We start from the raw sequence: 17,919 nt of genomic DNA on the forward strand, positions 1-17,919 counted from the left end.
ATCTAAAGAAATGAGGTGTAGCTAAAGACTTTTACATAGTACAGTCGTAGTATTTAGTGAAAACCTTTAGTACTTTTGATACACTGTGCTCATTCTGATGGGAATGCGTCTGTTCATTTACATTTTTTACACACTTTTAGAAATCTTTGTGTTGTACCAAACTACTTTTACTTTGCATTTGTGGTTTTTGTTGATTTTATTGAAAGATGATTCTCTCAGTGTCGCTGACACAGATGAGATTAAAGTAGAAAAGCGCTGGATTATGATCCCACAATCACGAGTTGATCTAAAAGTTCTCATAAACAGACTCAAAAACACCTTCATCCTTGTCTTTTGTCTTTTGCGCTGCCTGTGGAGGTAAAATGAAAGGCAGGTCAACATTTACGCGTTTTATTTTGACACCACGTTATTTTGAAAAGACACTCAAAGTTCGCTGACCTTTTTGGGTGGTTCCTTTTTCATGGGTTTGGCTTTGTCTTGGTCATTCTCTCTTCTGGCAGGTGAGCTGTCCAGTACATCATAAATAGATCTGGGACGAGGCTCTAGACTCTGAAAGAGATCTTCATGTCAGTGTCCAAATAAATGTTGGAAATGACCACATGAATGTAAGGAAGTTCAGGTGAAAGACACTGATGAGGAGAGAGGTGCTCACGGCATAGTAGGACTGAGCTGCTGTTGCATCCAAGCTATCGTCCTCCTTCTTTGTCACCTTCTTCTCTTCTTGGCTTTGCTTTTGTTTTTTCTCGCCAGCTCCATGTTTCTCAGTCTAAAGATGGAGTTGGATTCATCAAAAAAAACCAAAAAACAATCACAGGTGTGCAACATACAAACGAGTAAAACACGAGGCTTTCTTCACAGCTGCTCCCTTTCTAGTTTTTTGTCTTGTGTTTGTATTCAGAGTTTATGGCGCTAACTTCATTTTCGCATTCAATGCACTTCCTGTATAAGAGCTCAAGTCCACTGGGACTACAAAAGAAGCACAGCCACTGATAAGATGAAGAAATTGAGCATGTTGCAAATCAGAGTATTAGGTTTTCTTTGGCTCAAATCAGTGTGTAAATGATTATAATTCAGTAGTTCAGTAACAGCAGTCCCAGTGCAGTTTATGAGGCAATAAAGACATGACAAAACTGGTGGCATGTGACTATTTCCATTAATCTGAGTTGGGTTTTGTGATTGAGACTGAGATGACACTGCCTGATGTTGGACAGCTGTTTGTTATTGGCAGTATAATTGTTCACACTTATTAAACTTAAGTATAATCAGGATTAAATCATATAATCAGTTTCAGATGAAAATTCTCACTGGGGCATTTTAAATTCCAACTTATAACTTAATCTAGAGAGCATGCCTCGGGTTGTGTGATTACTCATGTGATTAATAGTGGGTCAGTGACCCTCAGGACCACGTCCAAAGGGGACAACCATCCCACTGAGGTTAAATACCTTTGTTTGTAGAACTGAGCAAGCCTGGATACAGTTAAAAATTTGTCAAAATATCCCTCATTAAACTGTGACACAACTCTGGTGTGTTGTAACCTGCTGTTTCTTAACTACTGCTTGCTTAACAGCAGGATCAGTCTTACCCAATGTCCTCTGAAGACATACACCGAGCCGAGCACACTGAAGATCAACAGCACACCCGTGAAAATGGCCATGATGATGAACTCTGTGTTAACAGGTTCCTTGTAGCCTTCATCTGGAAAAACCACAAAGACAAAAAAATAAATACATTAAAAAAAAATTATGTCACCCTGTGGTGGACTTCATCACAACTGGATAACATGCAGATCAAATGGCCTTTGGCGTCTGTTCTGGCTAATTTCTCAAGACGTACAAGGGTTTCCAAAAGAAGATTCAGGACCTTTCAAAGGGTCGGAAGATAGATCTCAGGGATAGCAAAGCTACTGGAAGGATAAGAGAGAAAAAATGTTGTTTTTATTACACAGAATGCTGTTTATTTATTCTTTTCTGTATGAACTACGCAATACTTTTTCATCAGTACGCATGCCCTTCAAGAACCAGTGGAAAATAGCAAACTGTATATGATCCCCCTTTGTGGGACTGTAAGGATTTGAAAGCCTATTCTTAATTAATTCACCTTAAAGCTGTGTTACAACTTATTTTGATTATTGCTTGTATTTGTAAAGGATGCAACTATAAAAACTTCTTATTTTTAGTGTTGTTCAATAGCAGCAAGGTATCATCGTAGTTCAGCCACTGACCCCACCAACCTCCTCGACACTAATAATATGTATCAAAGCAGCCCTGATTCAAGCATCTTAATCTTATTTTCAAAACATGTTTTAACTGCCCTGCCACTGCAGTAGCTTTCTTTTTAATTTATCGTGTTCATCTGTGACAGGATCACAGATGGACGCTGCTTCATTTGAAGAAAGAGGAAGATTTAAAAAGAAGGAATAAGAAGGGAAAGTTGAGAAGTTACACTCATTGTATGATTACAAACAGTTATCTTCATGTCCTGCATGTCTTTAACAGAGAGCCTTTTAAACACATTTACTCTTTAAAAAAAAAAGAAATCTGAAAAAATGCAGTGAATCTGTTTCTTAACCCTCCTCTCGTGTTAGGGTCGGCACCGACCCATTTTAAATTTCAAATGCATAAAAAAACCACATAGATTTGTTTATTGTATCAAGGCTTTTTGACTTTGTCAGGAACCTCTATTTCTACAAAATAAAACCAAAAAAAAAATATTTTCACTAAATTATAAAATGCCCTAGTTAAAATTATGACCTTTGTGTTGTTAGGGTCGGTTTCGACCCAGGTATAATATTATGAGTATAAAGCAATAATTAAAGCCAAAACTGAAATCATAAGTGCACTGTCAGCTAAAACACTTACAGCAAGCACCTCTCCTAATCATATGAGCTTTAGGGGATTCTTATTTTGCATGTTTTTTGCAGTATACCTGCACAAAAACAAAACAAAATAAACACGGGCATGTGAGGTGAATTCACTATTTGAGTGGCCATTTGACTTCCAGAGTGCACATTTACAATTTGCAGCATACAAAAAATGAGAAGAAGATTCACAGTGAGCCAAGTTCAGGATCATATTTTTGGTGAAAATGAAGGAGAGGACACAGAGCAGCATAGCGATTCAGATGGGCAGGTTTCTAAGGAGGAAGACAATGTGGACTATCATCCAGAAGACACAGACACATCTGATCAGAGGTGGAGGTCGCTGGTGCTGAAGCTACTCCTGCTGAAAGATTCAAGTCCAAAAATGGTAAGATCTTTTGGAGCTCAGTACCTCATGATGTACATGGCAGGGCAGCTGCTGCAAATGTCATCAAAATGACCCCTGGAATCACAAGGTTTGCTCTGACCAAAGTCAGTGACATCAAGAGATGTTTTGAGATATTTATGCCATTGTCACTAGAAAGAATCATCATTACTATGATAAACCTTGAAGGAAAAAAAAGTCCATGGCGACATGATGAGGAATACCTGGATGCTTTCATTGGTGTTCTTCTTGCTGGAGTGTACAGATGCTGCAATGAGGCCACTGATCGTCTATGGCAGGGGTGCCCAATCCCAGTCCTCGAGAGCTACTATCCTGCAGCTTTTAGATGCATCCCTACTCCAACACAGCTGAATCAAATGAATGGCTTGTTATCAGGCCTTTGCCAAACATGATGGCATGCTGAAGAGGTAATCAAACCATTTGATTCAGCTGTGTTGGAGTAGGGATGCATCTAAAAGCTGCAGGATAGTAGCTCTCGAGGACTGGGATTGGGCAGCCCTGGTCTATGGGATGCATCGACAGGCAGAAACATTTTCTGGGCAACGATGTCACTTCACACATTTGATATCATTTTGATTCAAGAGTCCTCAGATTTGACAACAGAGAGACCAGACCGAGGTCTGACAAACTTGCTCCCATCAGGGATGTCTGGGAGAGATGGGTGCAGTTTCTTCCACTGATGTTCATCCCAGGGCCAGTGACAGTGGATGAACGTCTTGTCCACTTTTTGAGGAAAATGCCCCTTCCGGCAATATATACCCAGTAAGCAAGGGAAAAACGGCAGAAAAATCTGGGAAGCCTGTGATGCAAAAACCAACTATGCCTGGAATGTACAGATTTTCACAGTCAAAGCTGCGAGTGGCACTCCTGAGAAGAAACAATGAAAATGTGTGGTCCTCCATATGACCACTGGACTGCAGGATCAGCTGTGATATTTTATTTTATTTTATTTTTTACCAGATATGACCACGGACAAGAACTTCACAAAGGAAACTGAGGTGAAGCTGTATCATTGGGAAGTGATAAAAAGCCCACAATTACCCACGGCTATAACCAAAACAAAGGAGGAGTGGACTTTTTCTTTTTTTCAGTTTATTTTAAAGGTCTACTGCTGAAAAAAACAACCTTTTTTTGTCTTTTCTTGATGTAAATGTCTATGGGTCGAAATTGACCCGTAACACCATCGATGTCATTTTAGTTATTAATCTTAAAATGAAAAAAATCAATAAAACAGATTTATTTAAGAGATGTGTCCTATACCCCTCAGTAATACTCAGGTAACACAGAAACCTTTTATTTATTAATATGATTCTCTTGAGGTTAATTTTACAATTTTTTTAAAATTGAAATCGAGGGGTACAGTGACAAAAAAAGACCCAGAGGCCCACGCCAAAAGTATTAAAACCAACATTTTCATGGATAAGGAAGCCTAACAAGGTAACCAAGAGATGAGAAACAAATTGGATGATAACTTATTGTTTTTAGTATATTTTATAGCTGATTTAATTCACGGGTCAAAACCGACCCGCTAACATAAGAGATGATAACAGAAAGCTAACACGAGAGGAAGGTTAAGGCAGGTCTTCCTTCCTTAGAATACTTTACTGCTGAGTAACTGTGATAAAGATGTCTTATAGTTGGAGCTTTCATCTTCATTTTCTTTCTTTTGGACTAACCTGTCACTCGAAGAAACCAATCCACCTTCACCGTTTGATACTGGCAGGAGTAAAGTCCTGAAAGCTTCAGGTTTTTCAGCTCCAGATGCCAGGAAAATCTTTCCTGTTCGGTATCCATTGTGGGGATGGTATTATTGTATATTGTTTTGTTTTTTGGATCAAAGCATGTCAAGCAGCCATCTTCCGTTTGGTTTACTGCTTTGATCAAATTGCATGTAATCTTGAGATTTTCACCTCTAAAGGCCACAAAGACTTCGCGCTCCAGACTGATACCTGTGAAAAGACATGTTAGAGGTTCACATTAGGGCTGAAATGACTCAGCGCTGGACACGAAATAAATTTGCTGCAGTTCATTTATTCTCCGATCTATTTCTAGACTACAGGGTTAGTCGCACACGTAAGCAACAGAAAACACTCATCCCAGTCAAATAAATATCAGTCACAACACAAATGTGGTGGCTCACTTGGTGAATCCATTGCTGAACAGACAGTGAGAAGGAAAAATGCAGGTATCCATGTCAACTTGAAGAAAAGGGTCCAAAACGGTTGAGATTCCATGGTGCGATTGGATAGTTTGATAAAAGTGTCTGTATTCTTTTTCGATGACAATGTTTTGTGACTCTATAGACTGTTGAAGTTCCTCTTTCTGCCAAAAAACACTTCCCCAAAATGTTTGATGGACACTGACGCACTCTAAAGGGAACAAGCAAAAACAGCATTTTACATGTTAGTCTAGGACATGGCAGACAATATTAAAGTCTAAAAACACTAAAGGTTAAAGACTTTTCACAGGCAACTCTAAAAGTTTTTGTTTTGTCCAAAGAAAGACTTCTCCTGGTTGCAGTTTGCTGTTACGTCAGCGTCTGGATGGGAAGCAAACTGCAGTTTTGGCTTTCGTCCACAGTGAGACAGTGTTGGCGAAGTAACAGAGTGAGCCACGAGTGCGCACCTCGTCATGTGGTTTTCAGACAACAGCAGAAAGAGAAGACTCGAGCAGGGAGCGGAAATAAGTGTGTGTGTGTGTGTGTGTGCGTGTGTGTGTGTGTGTGTGTGTGCGTGTGTACATGGCTGGAATTTAGCTGAAGGTGACAAATTGCCTTTTGTTAATGTGAACCAGCTGTCGCGGGTTGTGTGACTTCTTCACGGCAGTAACTCTCTGCTGATTCGCTCTCTCTGAAGCTGCCAATGGAGATGTGCAGATGTTAAAGTGTGGCAGTTATTGTTATTTAACTCCATTTGTCTTTTTTGTTCCTACGCCCTCCTTCTTCTCTCCACCCGTCCACCTGACTTTTTCAGCGTTTCCTTTCTGGAGAGATTACCGTCCAACTCTGACCTCACCTCAGCCCACAGCATGAAAACAGACATAGAGAGGGGGAATAACATCTGGATGCCAGTCACTGAGAAATAACTCTTTCCATTTCATACCCACTATAATGCACTTCTTATCTCTCCTCCTTCCTGGGGAGTGAAGTATACAGTAAAGCCACAGATAGTCAGGTTTACAGGAGCACAGCACAAAAGGGCACTTAACCTAAGAGGTCCTTTTAAATCTGACATGCAAACAAGTGCCTCACTGGAATTCTGAACCAGTTGAACTGGAGTCACTGTATTGCCTTTTTAGCTTTAATCGGTGCACTGAGAAATGAGGTTATGTGCCTTTAATATACTGGATTGGACTCCTAACATCCCCTGAGTTTAAAAGTTTCCAGTGCTGAAACAAAGGTTTAATGAACTACTAGGCTTTGCTGAGGAACTTTACTTAGCTGGTGTTTCCCTTTTGACGTACATTAGCCTTCTGCTCTGTAATATTATATAAGGAAGATGTTCAAGTTTTGATTTACTGCAACTACTACTGTATTTTGTAGAGGCCGTTTGGGTAAAGTGAACTTGATGTCATGTTCAAGAAACCAAGTTGAGATGATTTGCACTTTGTGAACTGGTGCATTATCCTACTGGAAGCAGGCATCAGAAGCTGGGTACACTGTGGTCATAAAGACATGGACATGATGAGCAACAACACTCAGGTAGGCTGTGGTAGCCACCACTCAGATAAATGTTCTTCATACCATGACAACACCACCAGTGTGAAATGTTTACACAGGGATCCATGCTTTCATGTTGTTTCCACCAAATTCTGCCCGAACTATCTGTTTGCTGCAGCAGAAATCTACATGGAGTTTCTGAAATATGAAATAAAATTATTTAGTTCGCTTTTCTTCCCCATTCCAATGCTCAGTGTGAACTTCAGCAGGCTCTTCGGATCATGTCTAAAAACCTTAATGGGTGATTAAACAACAATTATAAGTCCTTATTTACTTGTTAATGTTAAATCATTTGAATCTTTATCTCAAAGTTTAAGGGAAAATTATTTATGAGCACAGTATTAGTAAACATATTGGAGTATATTTTATGCTTATACTTTATGCTCGCTTTAAATGGATTTATCTATACTTAACGTTACGTGTTACAGAACTTGAATACTTTCCTGCACTTAATCAGATTACATAGAGGAAGTCAAAATGACTTCAGTTTAACTTACTGCAACATTTTCCACAATTATTTTTCATTTGTGTTTTTAGCATGCAGATAACAGCTTCTATTTCTTCACAATATACATATTTTATTATTATGACTGTAAGAGGATTTTAGAGACGCTGGAGGATGAACATCAAACAAATTACAGAGAAAATATTCTTCAACATATTAAATAAAGAAAACAAACTAATGCATGTTATGTATATATTGTTAGTTGGTTTAACCTCTAAAAATGCATTATATTTTGTATATTTATTCTTAATTTACAGAGTAAGTGGGTCTACAATACAGTGTAGAGTAAACATGCAGGTTTTCTATTAAAGTTTACTAGAAAAGTAAAAGATGTTTCTCTTGTTTCTCTGTTTCTGACATAAATACTAGCAGCAGTTGCTTCTTATAGTTGAATATCGCTGTGTGGAGGGCAGAAGGTGTTAAACGGTCAGATAAAAAGGATTTGTAACATTTTTAAGGAGACCACGGTGCAGAGATGTGATCCTCCAGCAGAGTGAGATTACAGTCTCAAATATACATATACCCACGCTGAAGATGAGACAGAAGGAGTACGGGGTAAATCACATCTCAGAGAAGAGGATGTGCCACACATCTGGCAGCAGCTGGATTGCAGAATTTGTCTGCATGTGATATGCATGAGAGGGAGAGAGAGAGTTGGAGGTGGGCGTGTGTTGGGGTCTAAAAGCTAGCACAGCTCCCAAACCCTAAACTTGTTTTAAAAAGAGCTCTGTACCGGACCTGCCGCACACTCTTCTCTTAATTATCCCAAAGCTGGGAGAAGAGGGTGGAGAGAGCGTCGGAGAAAACAGGAGAGAAGGGAGAAGAAGTAAGTAGAGGGACCGTGGCAGCGACAGGGTGGAGAGGCGAGAGGAGCAGAGACATCTGGTATTCAAACCGCATGGGAGAGGGAGAAGGACTTCCTGCTGAGTCTTAAAAGCATCATCATCATTTCAAGTCGTGAGTATCGGCTCATTTGCTTATTTTTCCGAAACAGCTCCCAGCTTGTGATACTTCTGCCGCTGCGGCATTAGTTTGCAAAGTTGCAAAGTGTTTTTGTTCCAGCACAGCCACAAACCATGATCATAACAGGTGACGGCTGGTTTGCGTGGTGCTGTTGTGCGGTTAATTTTCACTCCTCCTTTGATCAGCCTCCAAATTCAGACCTCCTGAGAACATTTACAATACCTCAGCAGTGAGTCATCAACTTATTACTGTCCAGTATGATTCACAGATCTGTCATATGGATGCAGTGCTGATGTTTTGCTTTTCCCTTTGCTTGGTTGGTTTTCTGGGTCGCCTGCCTTTAGCATTTCTCTTTTCTTCCCCATTAAAACTGGACTCTAAAAATCAAAAACTTGCCTTCCTTTTCTTTTTCCTAACTGAACTGCTGTTGCTCTCTCCACACACACAGACAGGTCCAACTGGAAAAAGCCTGTTTTCTTCATCCCTTCAGTTCGACAGGGAACAAGATTTTTTTGGTTCGCATCCTGCCCCATTATCAAGTAGCTGTGTTGTCATCAGTGGGGTTTTATTGGAGGGAAAGCAGAGACGTACAAGTGTTTTTACACGTCTTCTTTTTCCCTCTGTGGATCCTGGATCTGCCACAGTGACTGGGAGTATTACACGAGTCTCCAGCTTTCTAACCCCACCAGTGATCTTTTTAACCAAAAATAAGGCGCTGTTGGACTCACCGGATCAAGCTGTGGTCGAAACATCCATAGTTTGATTTTATGAAAAAGGCTGGAGATAAAGCTGCCAGACAAGAAGTGAAGTCGCATTGCATTTATGCTTTGAGCTATCAGTCATACTCACAAACATTTTTGTATTTTTTGGTAATAAAGTACCAGGTTCTAAGGCTTTTTGGTAAACTCTATACCGGGGATGTCAAACAGGAGGCCCAGGGGCCAAAATTGGCCTGGGAAAGACTCCAAGCTGGTCCACTGGAAAGCTTTGGAATATATGAAGAAAGGCATAATTTTGGACTGTATATTATATTATACAGCTTTTCCTACTGATAAAGACCTTCCCCACCACGATTCATACTCTAACAAAGGAATGAAGTAATAGATAAACAATCAAATGACAGAATTGTTCCTGTTTTTTCACTATTGCATATAGTAATTTATTTATTCATTTATTTGTATATTTATTTATTATTTGTTTTTTCATCAGTATGCCTCCAAAGTAAAAAGTAAAATAAATACATTTTAAAAAAATAATTTCATTTTCTGTGAATTAACATAAACATTTTGCTTCAAAATTATTATAGGAGGGTTACAGAATAATTACAATGAGCTAACTTTTTTCATAATTATACACATTTATTTCTTACAGTTTAAGTGAAAGATGTCTTTTATTTACTAAGACAGTAGCAGTTATTACTGGCACACGTGTGCCAATTGACCCAAAGACTGTATATGAAAGATGCACATAGCCACTGCAAAGTCAGCCCAGTAGCTGGCGAAGTCCCACTATGCCTGAAGCTGAGCATTGTACTGTTTTTACTGTTTTCAAACAGGACAGATCATTTCACAGAGAAACAGAGAAGCTGAACGGGGACATAATTTACCTAAAATAGCTTAGATTATGGTTAGTAAGGGCAGTTTTAAACAAGCGGGAGTAGTCTGTTTATTTTGTCAAAGATTTCTATACAAAACTATGATTTCCAAACAGAGGAGGCGCCTCCTGCTGGCCATTAGAAAGAAGTGATGTTTAAGACACTTTTGATTTGGTTTACTTTTTGTACTCAGAAGCTACGTCTATCTTTATCAACAAATTTTCTTTGATCACTTTTCCATTTTTTAAGCAGTGATTAGTCTTAGCACGGGCAGATTCCAAGAAATTGTCCTAACTGAGACAATAAAGTAAAATATAATAAAACAAAAACAGTAGCAAAGTTGCACATCGCACTGGCAAAACACACACACACAAAAAAAATGCTCGCCTTTTCACTAATTAGTGGCACATGAAGTTGCTTTGATTTCCACACATCTTTGTCGGCGATGTAAACACATTTTTTTTCTGCTTTAAAAACAAGGAGGGGAAAAAAAGGTTGGTTTGAAAAATAACTTTGACACAGGCACATTTGTTCTCTTCTTCTTCATCTTTTATAAGGGGGAGCGTGTATCTGCTCGACATGGGCCCTCACTCTCTGTTGATGGCGCTGATGGTGGTTGCCACAGCAACTGGGGCCTATGCAGCCGAGGAGGAGAATGAAGTGGATTACGGGTACTGGAACTACAGAGAGGGAGGTATAAATCACAAGCCTGTGTTTGATCTATTCTGTTTGGAGATACGGAGCCCGTAAATCACTGTGCGTTTGAAGCCGTGAGCTATGGCAGCTGAATGAAACGCAGCAATCCGAGACACTTCAGAGAAACAGTTCTTGAACAATTAAAGCACACGCTTTCTTCATTTTCATGATTCATACAGGATGTTTTGTTGTTCCATAAATTGAAGCCTGATGGTGTCACGCTTCGCTTTCAGCTGAGAGCGTGAATGTGGCCTCAGTGCGCAGTGTGACCAGAGTTTTAGATGCCTGGGGAAAACGCATCTTCAGTGAGATCAAAACTCTGCTGCACTCACAGCCCAGCACGCTGCTGCCCGACTACTCCAGGTGGGCCTAACCTTTATCACCCATCATCATGATGTCTAATCAGCCTGAGGTTTGTTTACTCAGTTTCTGAGGATTAGACAAAAGAGTCGCTTTTATGTGATTAGATGACTACTGTTTAACAGTATCTGCTTTTAAGGCAAATGTTTATTTCTTCAGCATCGTTTGTTGGCAAGAAGAGTTTGTGTTTTTTTATTTTTATTGAGGCTTGTTTTAGTCAGCCTGGGAGATTTCATATTTTATTAAGACCATGTGAACGCATTTCCCATTACTTTGTAGGGTACACCAATGCCCTGCTTGTTGACTGCTTGTTAATGCAAACCTCTAACTAGACAATCAAGTCTGTGCATTTAGGGACGTAGACATGGTCGAGGTGGCCTGATAAAGTTCAAATCAAGCATCAAAATGAGGAAGAAAGGTGATTTAAGTGACTTTGAAAGCACGGTTATTGATGCCAAATGGCTGGTCTGAGTGTTTCAGAAACTGCTGATCTACTGGGATTTTCCCCCACACAGCCATCTCCAGGGTTTACAGAGAATGGTGCACAAAAGAACAAATATCCAGTGAGTAGCATTTTTCTGGATGGAAATGTCCTGTTGAGGCCAGGGATCAGAGGAGAATGGCCAGACTGCTTTGAGCTGATAGGAATGCAACAGTGGCTCAAATAAACACTCGTAACAACCAAAGTATATGCAAAAGAGCATCTTTTGAACTCAGCAGAAGACCATATCTGTCAGCTAAGAAGTTGAGGTAAAATTAAGGCTAATATTTGCATTGCTTGAGTCTCAACTTCTGCTGTGAAATTTCAATGGCAGGATCATGAAAGCATGAAAGCGTGAATCCATCCTACCGTGTATCAATGGTTTGGGGCTGTAGCTGCTGGTGGTCTAATGGTGTAACTGTATTTGGCACACTTTGGGCCCCTTAGTACCAACTGAGCATTGTTTTACACGACAGTATTGTTGCTAACCGTGTCCATCCCTTCATGACCACAGTGTACCAATCCTCTGATGCTGCTTCCAGCAGCATAACACACCATGCCATAAAGCCAACATCATATCAAACTGGTTTCTTGACACTGAGTTCATTGTGTTCAAATGGCCTCCAAAGTCACCAGATCTCAATCCAAGAAATCTGCAGCAGCTGTCTAATGCTATCATGTCAATATGGACCAGGCAATAGCAAGATATGCCCAGAAAGTTTCCACCAGTGCATTATGTATATACTCACCATTTTATGAACTGGATTACTTAAATTAAACTTTAGCTGAACTGAAAAAAAGAGCAAGTTTTTATTCTAAAGTGAGATATGAATGAACTGCCACAAATGTATTTTGGGAGCATCAAAAGTCACGAGAGAGTAAACCAATCCAATTTGAAGACGAACAGGAGCATTTCTTACTCTCACCTCAGCCTGTCTTTGCCTCCTTTGTCTCCTGTAACCACACAGATTGCTTTGGATCAAGTCTTTCAAGACTTTATCCACAGTCATAATTAATTTCATACAGCGCTCCATATGTGTGAGCGGTCCTCTGAAGTTAACCGTCCTCTGTTCCTCCTGCAGGGTGCGCCCTCTGTCCGAGTCTGTCAACGACCTCTTCAGGGAAGTCTCTCTGCTGCACCGACGCATCGCCGAGCTCTCTCATCGCCTAGCAACGCTGGAACCATTTCTCCGTCGCTACGGCTACCAGGGGGAGGATGGGGAGGATGAGGAGGAGGAGGCGGAAGGCAGGCGGGCTCACAGCCTGAAAGGGAAGGTGGCGAGTCTGGCCCGATACACCCCGAGGAGCGCAGTGAGCGTGAGCCCGCCCAGAGGGAGCAGGGTGGTGAGGAGGAGGCGGGTGAGAGTCCTGAAGAATAGGGGAGTGAAGCTGGTCAAGAGTGACACATAGATGGATGGACAGAGTTGGGGGCGGGGGCGTGCGACGGAAAGAGGGAAAAAGTTGGAGGCTTTGTTGGGTTTACCGAAACGAATTATAAATCCCTTTATAAACAGTGTAAAGTTTCTACATATGCAATATAACCTCTGATTTTTATTAGTGAGAGACTAAAATTCTTTAATAAACTGTTATCACCATTTCATTGCGGTTTTTGCCTCATCAGTTCCACTTCTCATTCTCTCTTCTTTTATTTTATGGATCACCTCAACTTGGGAAACAACCTTACACAAACCTAATTGCTGTTCCAGAAGCTCTCTGCTACTTTAGCCGCACTGTATCTAATCCGTGTAGATTGATTAGATACAGAAATAATGTGACGGGATAATCCAAAAAGCTGTCCGCTATCAAGGACGGTTGAGAGCTAAAGAAACTGATCACTAAACAAAACCGAATACATCAGCCAACAACTAAATTATCTTCTTGTTGTTAGTGGCTGTTTTATGTTTATTTAAGGTTCACTTTCAAAGGGCTATTTATAGAAAGGTTAGAAATCATGCCTAACGAGTAGCACAATGTCTAGAAATAAAATAACCATTACATCACTTTTAAGCCACGTGATTCCTATTGTTTTTATTAAAGAGCATTCCAACCCCCCCAAACGAAGCAATACTCCCACGCCACCTCCTTATTGGATTGAATATAATATATTACAGCGCGCAAAATGCAAGGATGGTGTGCGCGTAAAACAAGAAGAAGAAAGACTTGTTTCATTAGGTTATTGTCAAACCTTTCTCTGGCATGCCCCCACTTAAGGAAGTCGAAAGAAGTTCACACCCCACTTTTTTTTTTTTTTAAGTCTCTCGCACTTTAAAAAGAGAGGGTCTCTATTTGATTTGACTGAAATAAAGGTGCTTATCATGATAACCAACACAGCGATAGTCTACATGCAGACAGCACAAGTCCTTGAAGTTCACAGTCGGGTGTAGCATCTAAAGGATAAGGACACATTATTTTTCCCACATATCTGTAACTAGGCATGGACAAATGATTTCAGGGAGAGCGAGGAGTTCTTATGTGAGGAGGAACAAGCAGAATAATTACATAATGATTTTATGTAAGAAATCGAACAGAAGCATGAAAATCGTCGGGGTTTCCGTCTTTCTTCTAGACCAGAGTAACTCACCGTGAGTCATGCCTGCAGAGGACATAATAAAAATGGAGGTTTGTAGACAATTTGGCTAAGTTTTTTTTTTAAATGCCCAAAACAGGAAAAAATACACCCTTAAAATAAGTCCACAGCGCAACTAATTTTATTCATGGAAACATTAAGTGTGCGTTACTTGATTTAATATTCAAGCCTATATTTATTACACAAATAACCTTTGAAAGGCAGACACCTAACCGCACACATAGGGCTGACGGTGAGAGGCGTGGACGTCTGCAACACTGCAGACGAAGGCTGTTCTCCTGGTACCTGTGCGTGTCCCAACAAGGCGGATGCCCTGTTTTTGCCACAGGGTGTCAGTGCTCGTCTGCCGCCGTAATCACACGCGGCTTTACACCGATTCACGGAGGCTGATCTTCATTTATTTATTTATTTCAGCTGAAGTCCAGGAACGACCCTCGTGGGCCCAGCAGGGGCTGCCCATTATTTTCTAACATAATTATAATGTTTGTTTGCGTATGGTGATCGTGTGTGTGCGTCTTGAGTGCAGACAGCCAACTTTATGCCTTCATTAAAACTTTGCCAAGTGTTTCTACAGCAACCAGCTTCTCCCTACTCCTCTTCTACAACTTCACTTATCATCCTCATCTCATACTGCAGGGTGGCGTGTCCATTCTCTCCCTTTTTTCTCACTTTCAACTTGCAGCTGCACGCTAATTCCTTCCTTTTTTAAAATCTTCCACCAGTGATCCCCCCACCCCCATACTGTATATCAAACCACCACACCTCTCTTTCCCCCCCTCCTCTCCCTGCACGCCCCCTTCCCTCTTCGCTGCTACGTGTGGGCGTTCAGCTCAGGCTGTACTTTCCATTTTGGTACTGTATTGTCAATGCATTGTTGCATCCAATCCAGTTAAGATGCCGTGGGAATACTGTATAAATCTCCCTCCCCGTCTCTCTTTCTACACCCCTCCCCATCTCAGCAAAAAGAGCCAGTTGCTAGGTAACAGTTAATTGTCAAGAAGTAGTTACATGTGTTGCAATGCATCCTGGGGTTGTTGGGTTGATGGAGGGATCGAAGAAGTAAGCAAAAAAAAAAAAGGCTGATGTTTTTCCTTTTTTTTTTTTCAGAAGCTGATTAACTTATGAAAAGGTTATTTCTACCTATGCCTCACCTTGTTCTGTTCAACCATCCAGGACTGCAGCTGTTAAAAAAAACCTTCCCTCCAAATCTGTAGGCAAGGCATCGGTACATTTTCAAACCGGCTGGTTTCTTTAAATAACTCCTGTTGCTGGACAAGAGTAAAGAGAGAGTCTGAAGAGTAAGGGGAGGGGGAGAGAGAGGTTTTTGGGGGCTTTGATCTCTGCTGCTCGGTTCAGTTTGCATCACTTCTCCTTTCCCTCAATATATCTCCCATTATTTTTTGTTCTCCTTATCTCCTCTGCCTCTCTCATGCCTCTTTGTGGTTTTTTTCTTCCCACTGGAAAACAGAGAATGACAAGCAAAAGATGCAATGAAAGAGCAAAAAAGATGGCATTCTGCAGCAGCCATAATGTCACAGGACCGCACATGGACACAGCAATGTGATCCCTTCATGTGACATCACGGTCAACCTACAGACATGCACATAAACTGCAGGAGAAAAAGAAAAGACCAACCAGCTGAAATTTCTTATTTTTTATTAATACTTAACACTTTTATTCCAAAGAGACAGAAGAATAATATTTCTCAGCACTTATTTTCACATTGACTGTGTTTAATCTCATTTTTCAATATTACTAAATATTCAATCAAATTTGAAATACTCTCTGCACACAAGTAATTTCTCTCCATACAAAAAAAATGCAAGGATGAACTAGATTTTTTTGACATATGTACATTTTTCACAATCTGTACAGCTCGGGAATAGATTTGTTCGATCTCCTCTGTGACCAAACACAACATAACAGAAGATTTAGCTAAAGAGGGACAAAAAAAGAGACCACACCTCTGTAAAAATGCAATAGATAATCTATTGTGCTTTCTGGGTAGCAATTATTGGCGGTGGTTTACGATCTCCCCTCGCGAGAAAAAAAAAACAGCCTTCTTAACTGGTCAAAAAACAACAAAAAAACCCCAAAACGCAACACTCGTTAAATGTGTGCACTATCTGTGTGATAATAAATGACTGCACGTATCCTGGCCTGAAGTCATTACAAAAAGCAGTTCTGCATTGGGGATCTCAGAATGAAAGATTTATCCCAAATAGATGTACTCTCTGCTGTTGTTTTGTACAGGTTTTTATCAAAAGTCCATGAGCGTGAGGTAAAGTATTTACATACAGCTTTATAGTACATGTACAACAAACAGCTATATCTCTCAGACGCACTCTGTCTCCCATATGAGCACACACAGAGGTAATCAAGCGTATGTTTTCAGGCACATACAATAACAGAAATAATGAGCTATATTCAAAAGGGAAAAAATCGTTGAAATGAGAGGGAAAAAAAGTTTTTTTTAAGTGACAGCGAGTGTGTAAAGCAAGAACTGAGCCACAAAGTATCAAGAAAGTTATATAAGGTTAACAGTAAAAAAAAGAAAAGAAAAGTGTCTTCTATCTTTACCATAGTGAAAAGTTTTACTCAGATTCGGCATTTGAGTGAAACTGAAAAATTTTGACTTTTAGATCGCTCTTCTCTTACAAAAACACACACACACACACACCTATAGTACTACATGGATCATCAGTACCAGTGAAAGTGATAAAATTCCAAATATCATTCAAGAACACACATTTTTTGGGCTAAAATTGAAAGTTAAAAAACAGAAATAAAGAAAAGTGTATACATGCAAGTGCTTACAAACACTGGACACCCCCCGCCCCTCATCATCACCCTTGTATCATACATACTGACTTGTCCACCAAGGGAAGGAAAGTCTTCTAAAAAATTGACCGGGATGTTCTACAAACTAAGTATTAGATCCATTCAGACAGGATTGTGCTTTGTAGATATCAAAATTTGGTTTGGTAACATGACTTCAAGTCAAACTGGACCAGTGACTTTAAGTAGAATATACTTTTCATGAATAATAATACAATTTAAAGGACAGAGAGAGCAGGAAACTTAGGAAATACACAACTTAGTTTTCACCTTCATATTCAGTCAGAGCAGAGATCATCTGAGTGTCTGATGTGGATTTGGAAGCTGCCTGTTTTTTTTTAGCAACATAAAAATAAGTCAATCGATAATAAAGGTGGTGTTTTTCACACAGCGTCCCACCTTATTTTAGTGCGCCTACATCTCTTTACTCTGTTTTCCCCCCTTACAAAAGTCTGCAGTTGACACAATCCACACAGGACCTTGAACTTGAGGGCCAATTCTCTTCTTCATCAAAAATCTCAGCATGTGAAACAGATTAGGGCCGGGTGGAGGGATAAATCAGGGCTACAGTACATACTGAGATTTCTTTTTTATGTTTTATTTGAGGGATTTGTTAATGATGAGTGTAGAAAGGATGACCGAGAGCACAGAGGGGTACATTTATTATATATCCAGGTCCACTGCAGGATAATAACCTGGAGGAAAAAGCTGACATGTTGCTAATGTAGATTAGAAGGTTGATATTATGAAGCTACAGTCAATTAGCTTGGGTTAGCATAAACTGGAGACCAACCAGCAAGCCCAGGGCTGAAAAATGAAGCTGAATTTGATTTGTAGTTCCTTTAATGGCGTTTCGAGGTAAACAATTCCCTATAGACTTCCATATTAAGTTGGCTGACTTTACATAAAAA

At 40.1% G+C, this 17,919-nt stretch overlaps 2 protein-coding genes across 2 annotated transcripts; one reads left to right on the top strand and one right to left on the bottom strand.

Moving 5' to 3' along the window:
- Nucleotides 1–286: 286 nt before the first annotated feature.
- On the bottom strand, nucleotides 287–5,530 carry nfam1 (NFAT activating protein with ITAM motif 1). The gene is made up of 6 exons (XM_085356028.1): nucleotides 5,407–5,530; nucleotides 4,943–5,215; nucleotides 1,586–1,698; nucleotides 653–766; nucleotides 439–549; nucleotides 287–349 (listed from the first exon to the last, which is right to left on the bottom strand). The coding sequence occupies exons 1-6, from the start codon at nucleotides 5,498–5,500 to the stop codon at nucleotides 287–289; spliced, it is 768 nt and encodes a 255-aa protein (XP_085212154.1). The 5' UTR covers nucleotides 5,501–5,530.
- A 2,668-nt stretch (nucleotides 5,531–8,198) lies between these two features.
- On the top strand, nucleotides 8,199–13,170 carry LOC146630681 (uncharacterized). Its single transcript, XM_085356029.1, has 4 exons — nucleotides 8,199–8,446; nucleotides 10,604–10,740; nucleotides 10,976–11,105; nucleotides 12,666–13,170. Exons 2-4 carry the CDS (start codon nucleotides 10,626–10,628, stop codon nucleotides 12,991–12,993), a joined length of 573 nt encoding a protein of 190 aa, XP_085212155.1. The 5' UTR covers nucleotides 8,199–8,446; nucleotides 10,604–10,625; the 3' UTR covers nucleotides 12,994–13,170.
- The last annotated feature ends 4,749 nt before the right edge of the window (nucleotides 13,171–17,919 follow it).

This window comes from Diplotaxodon limnothrissa, linkage group LG6 (assembly GCF_057381915.1).
Source record: "Diplotaxodon limnothrissa isolate DT_005_m linkage group LG6, D_limnothrissa_male_GT1.1, whole genome shotgun sequence".
In the NCBI taxonomy this organism is placed as follows: domain Eukaryota; kingdom Metazoa; phylum Chordata; class Actinopteri; order Cichliformes; family Cichlidae; genus Diplotaxodon; species Diplotaxodon limnothrissa.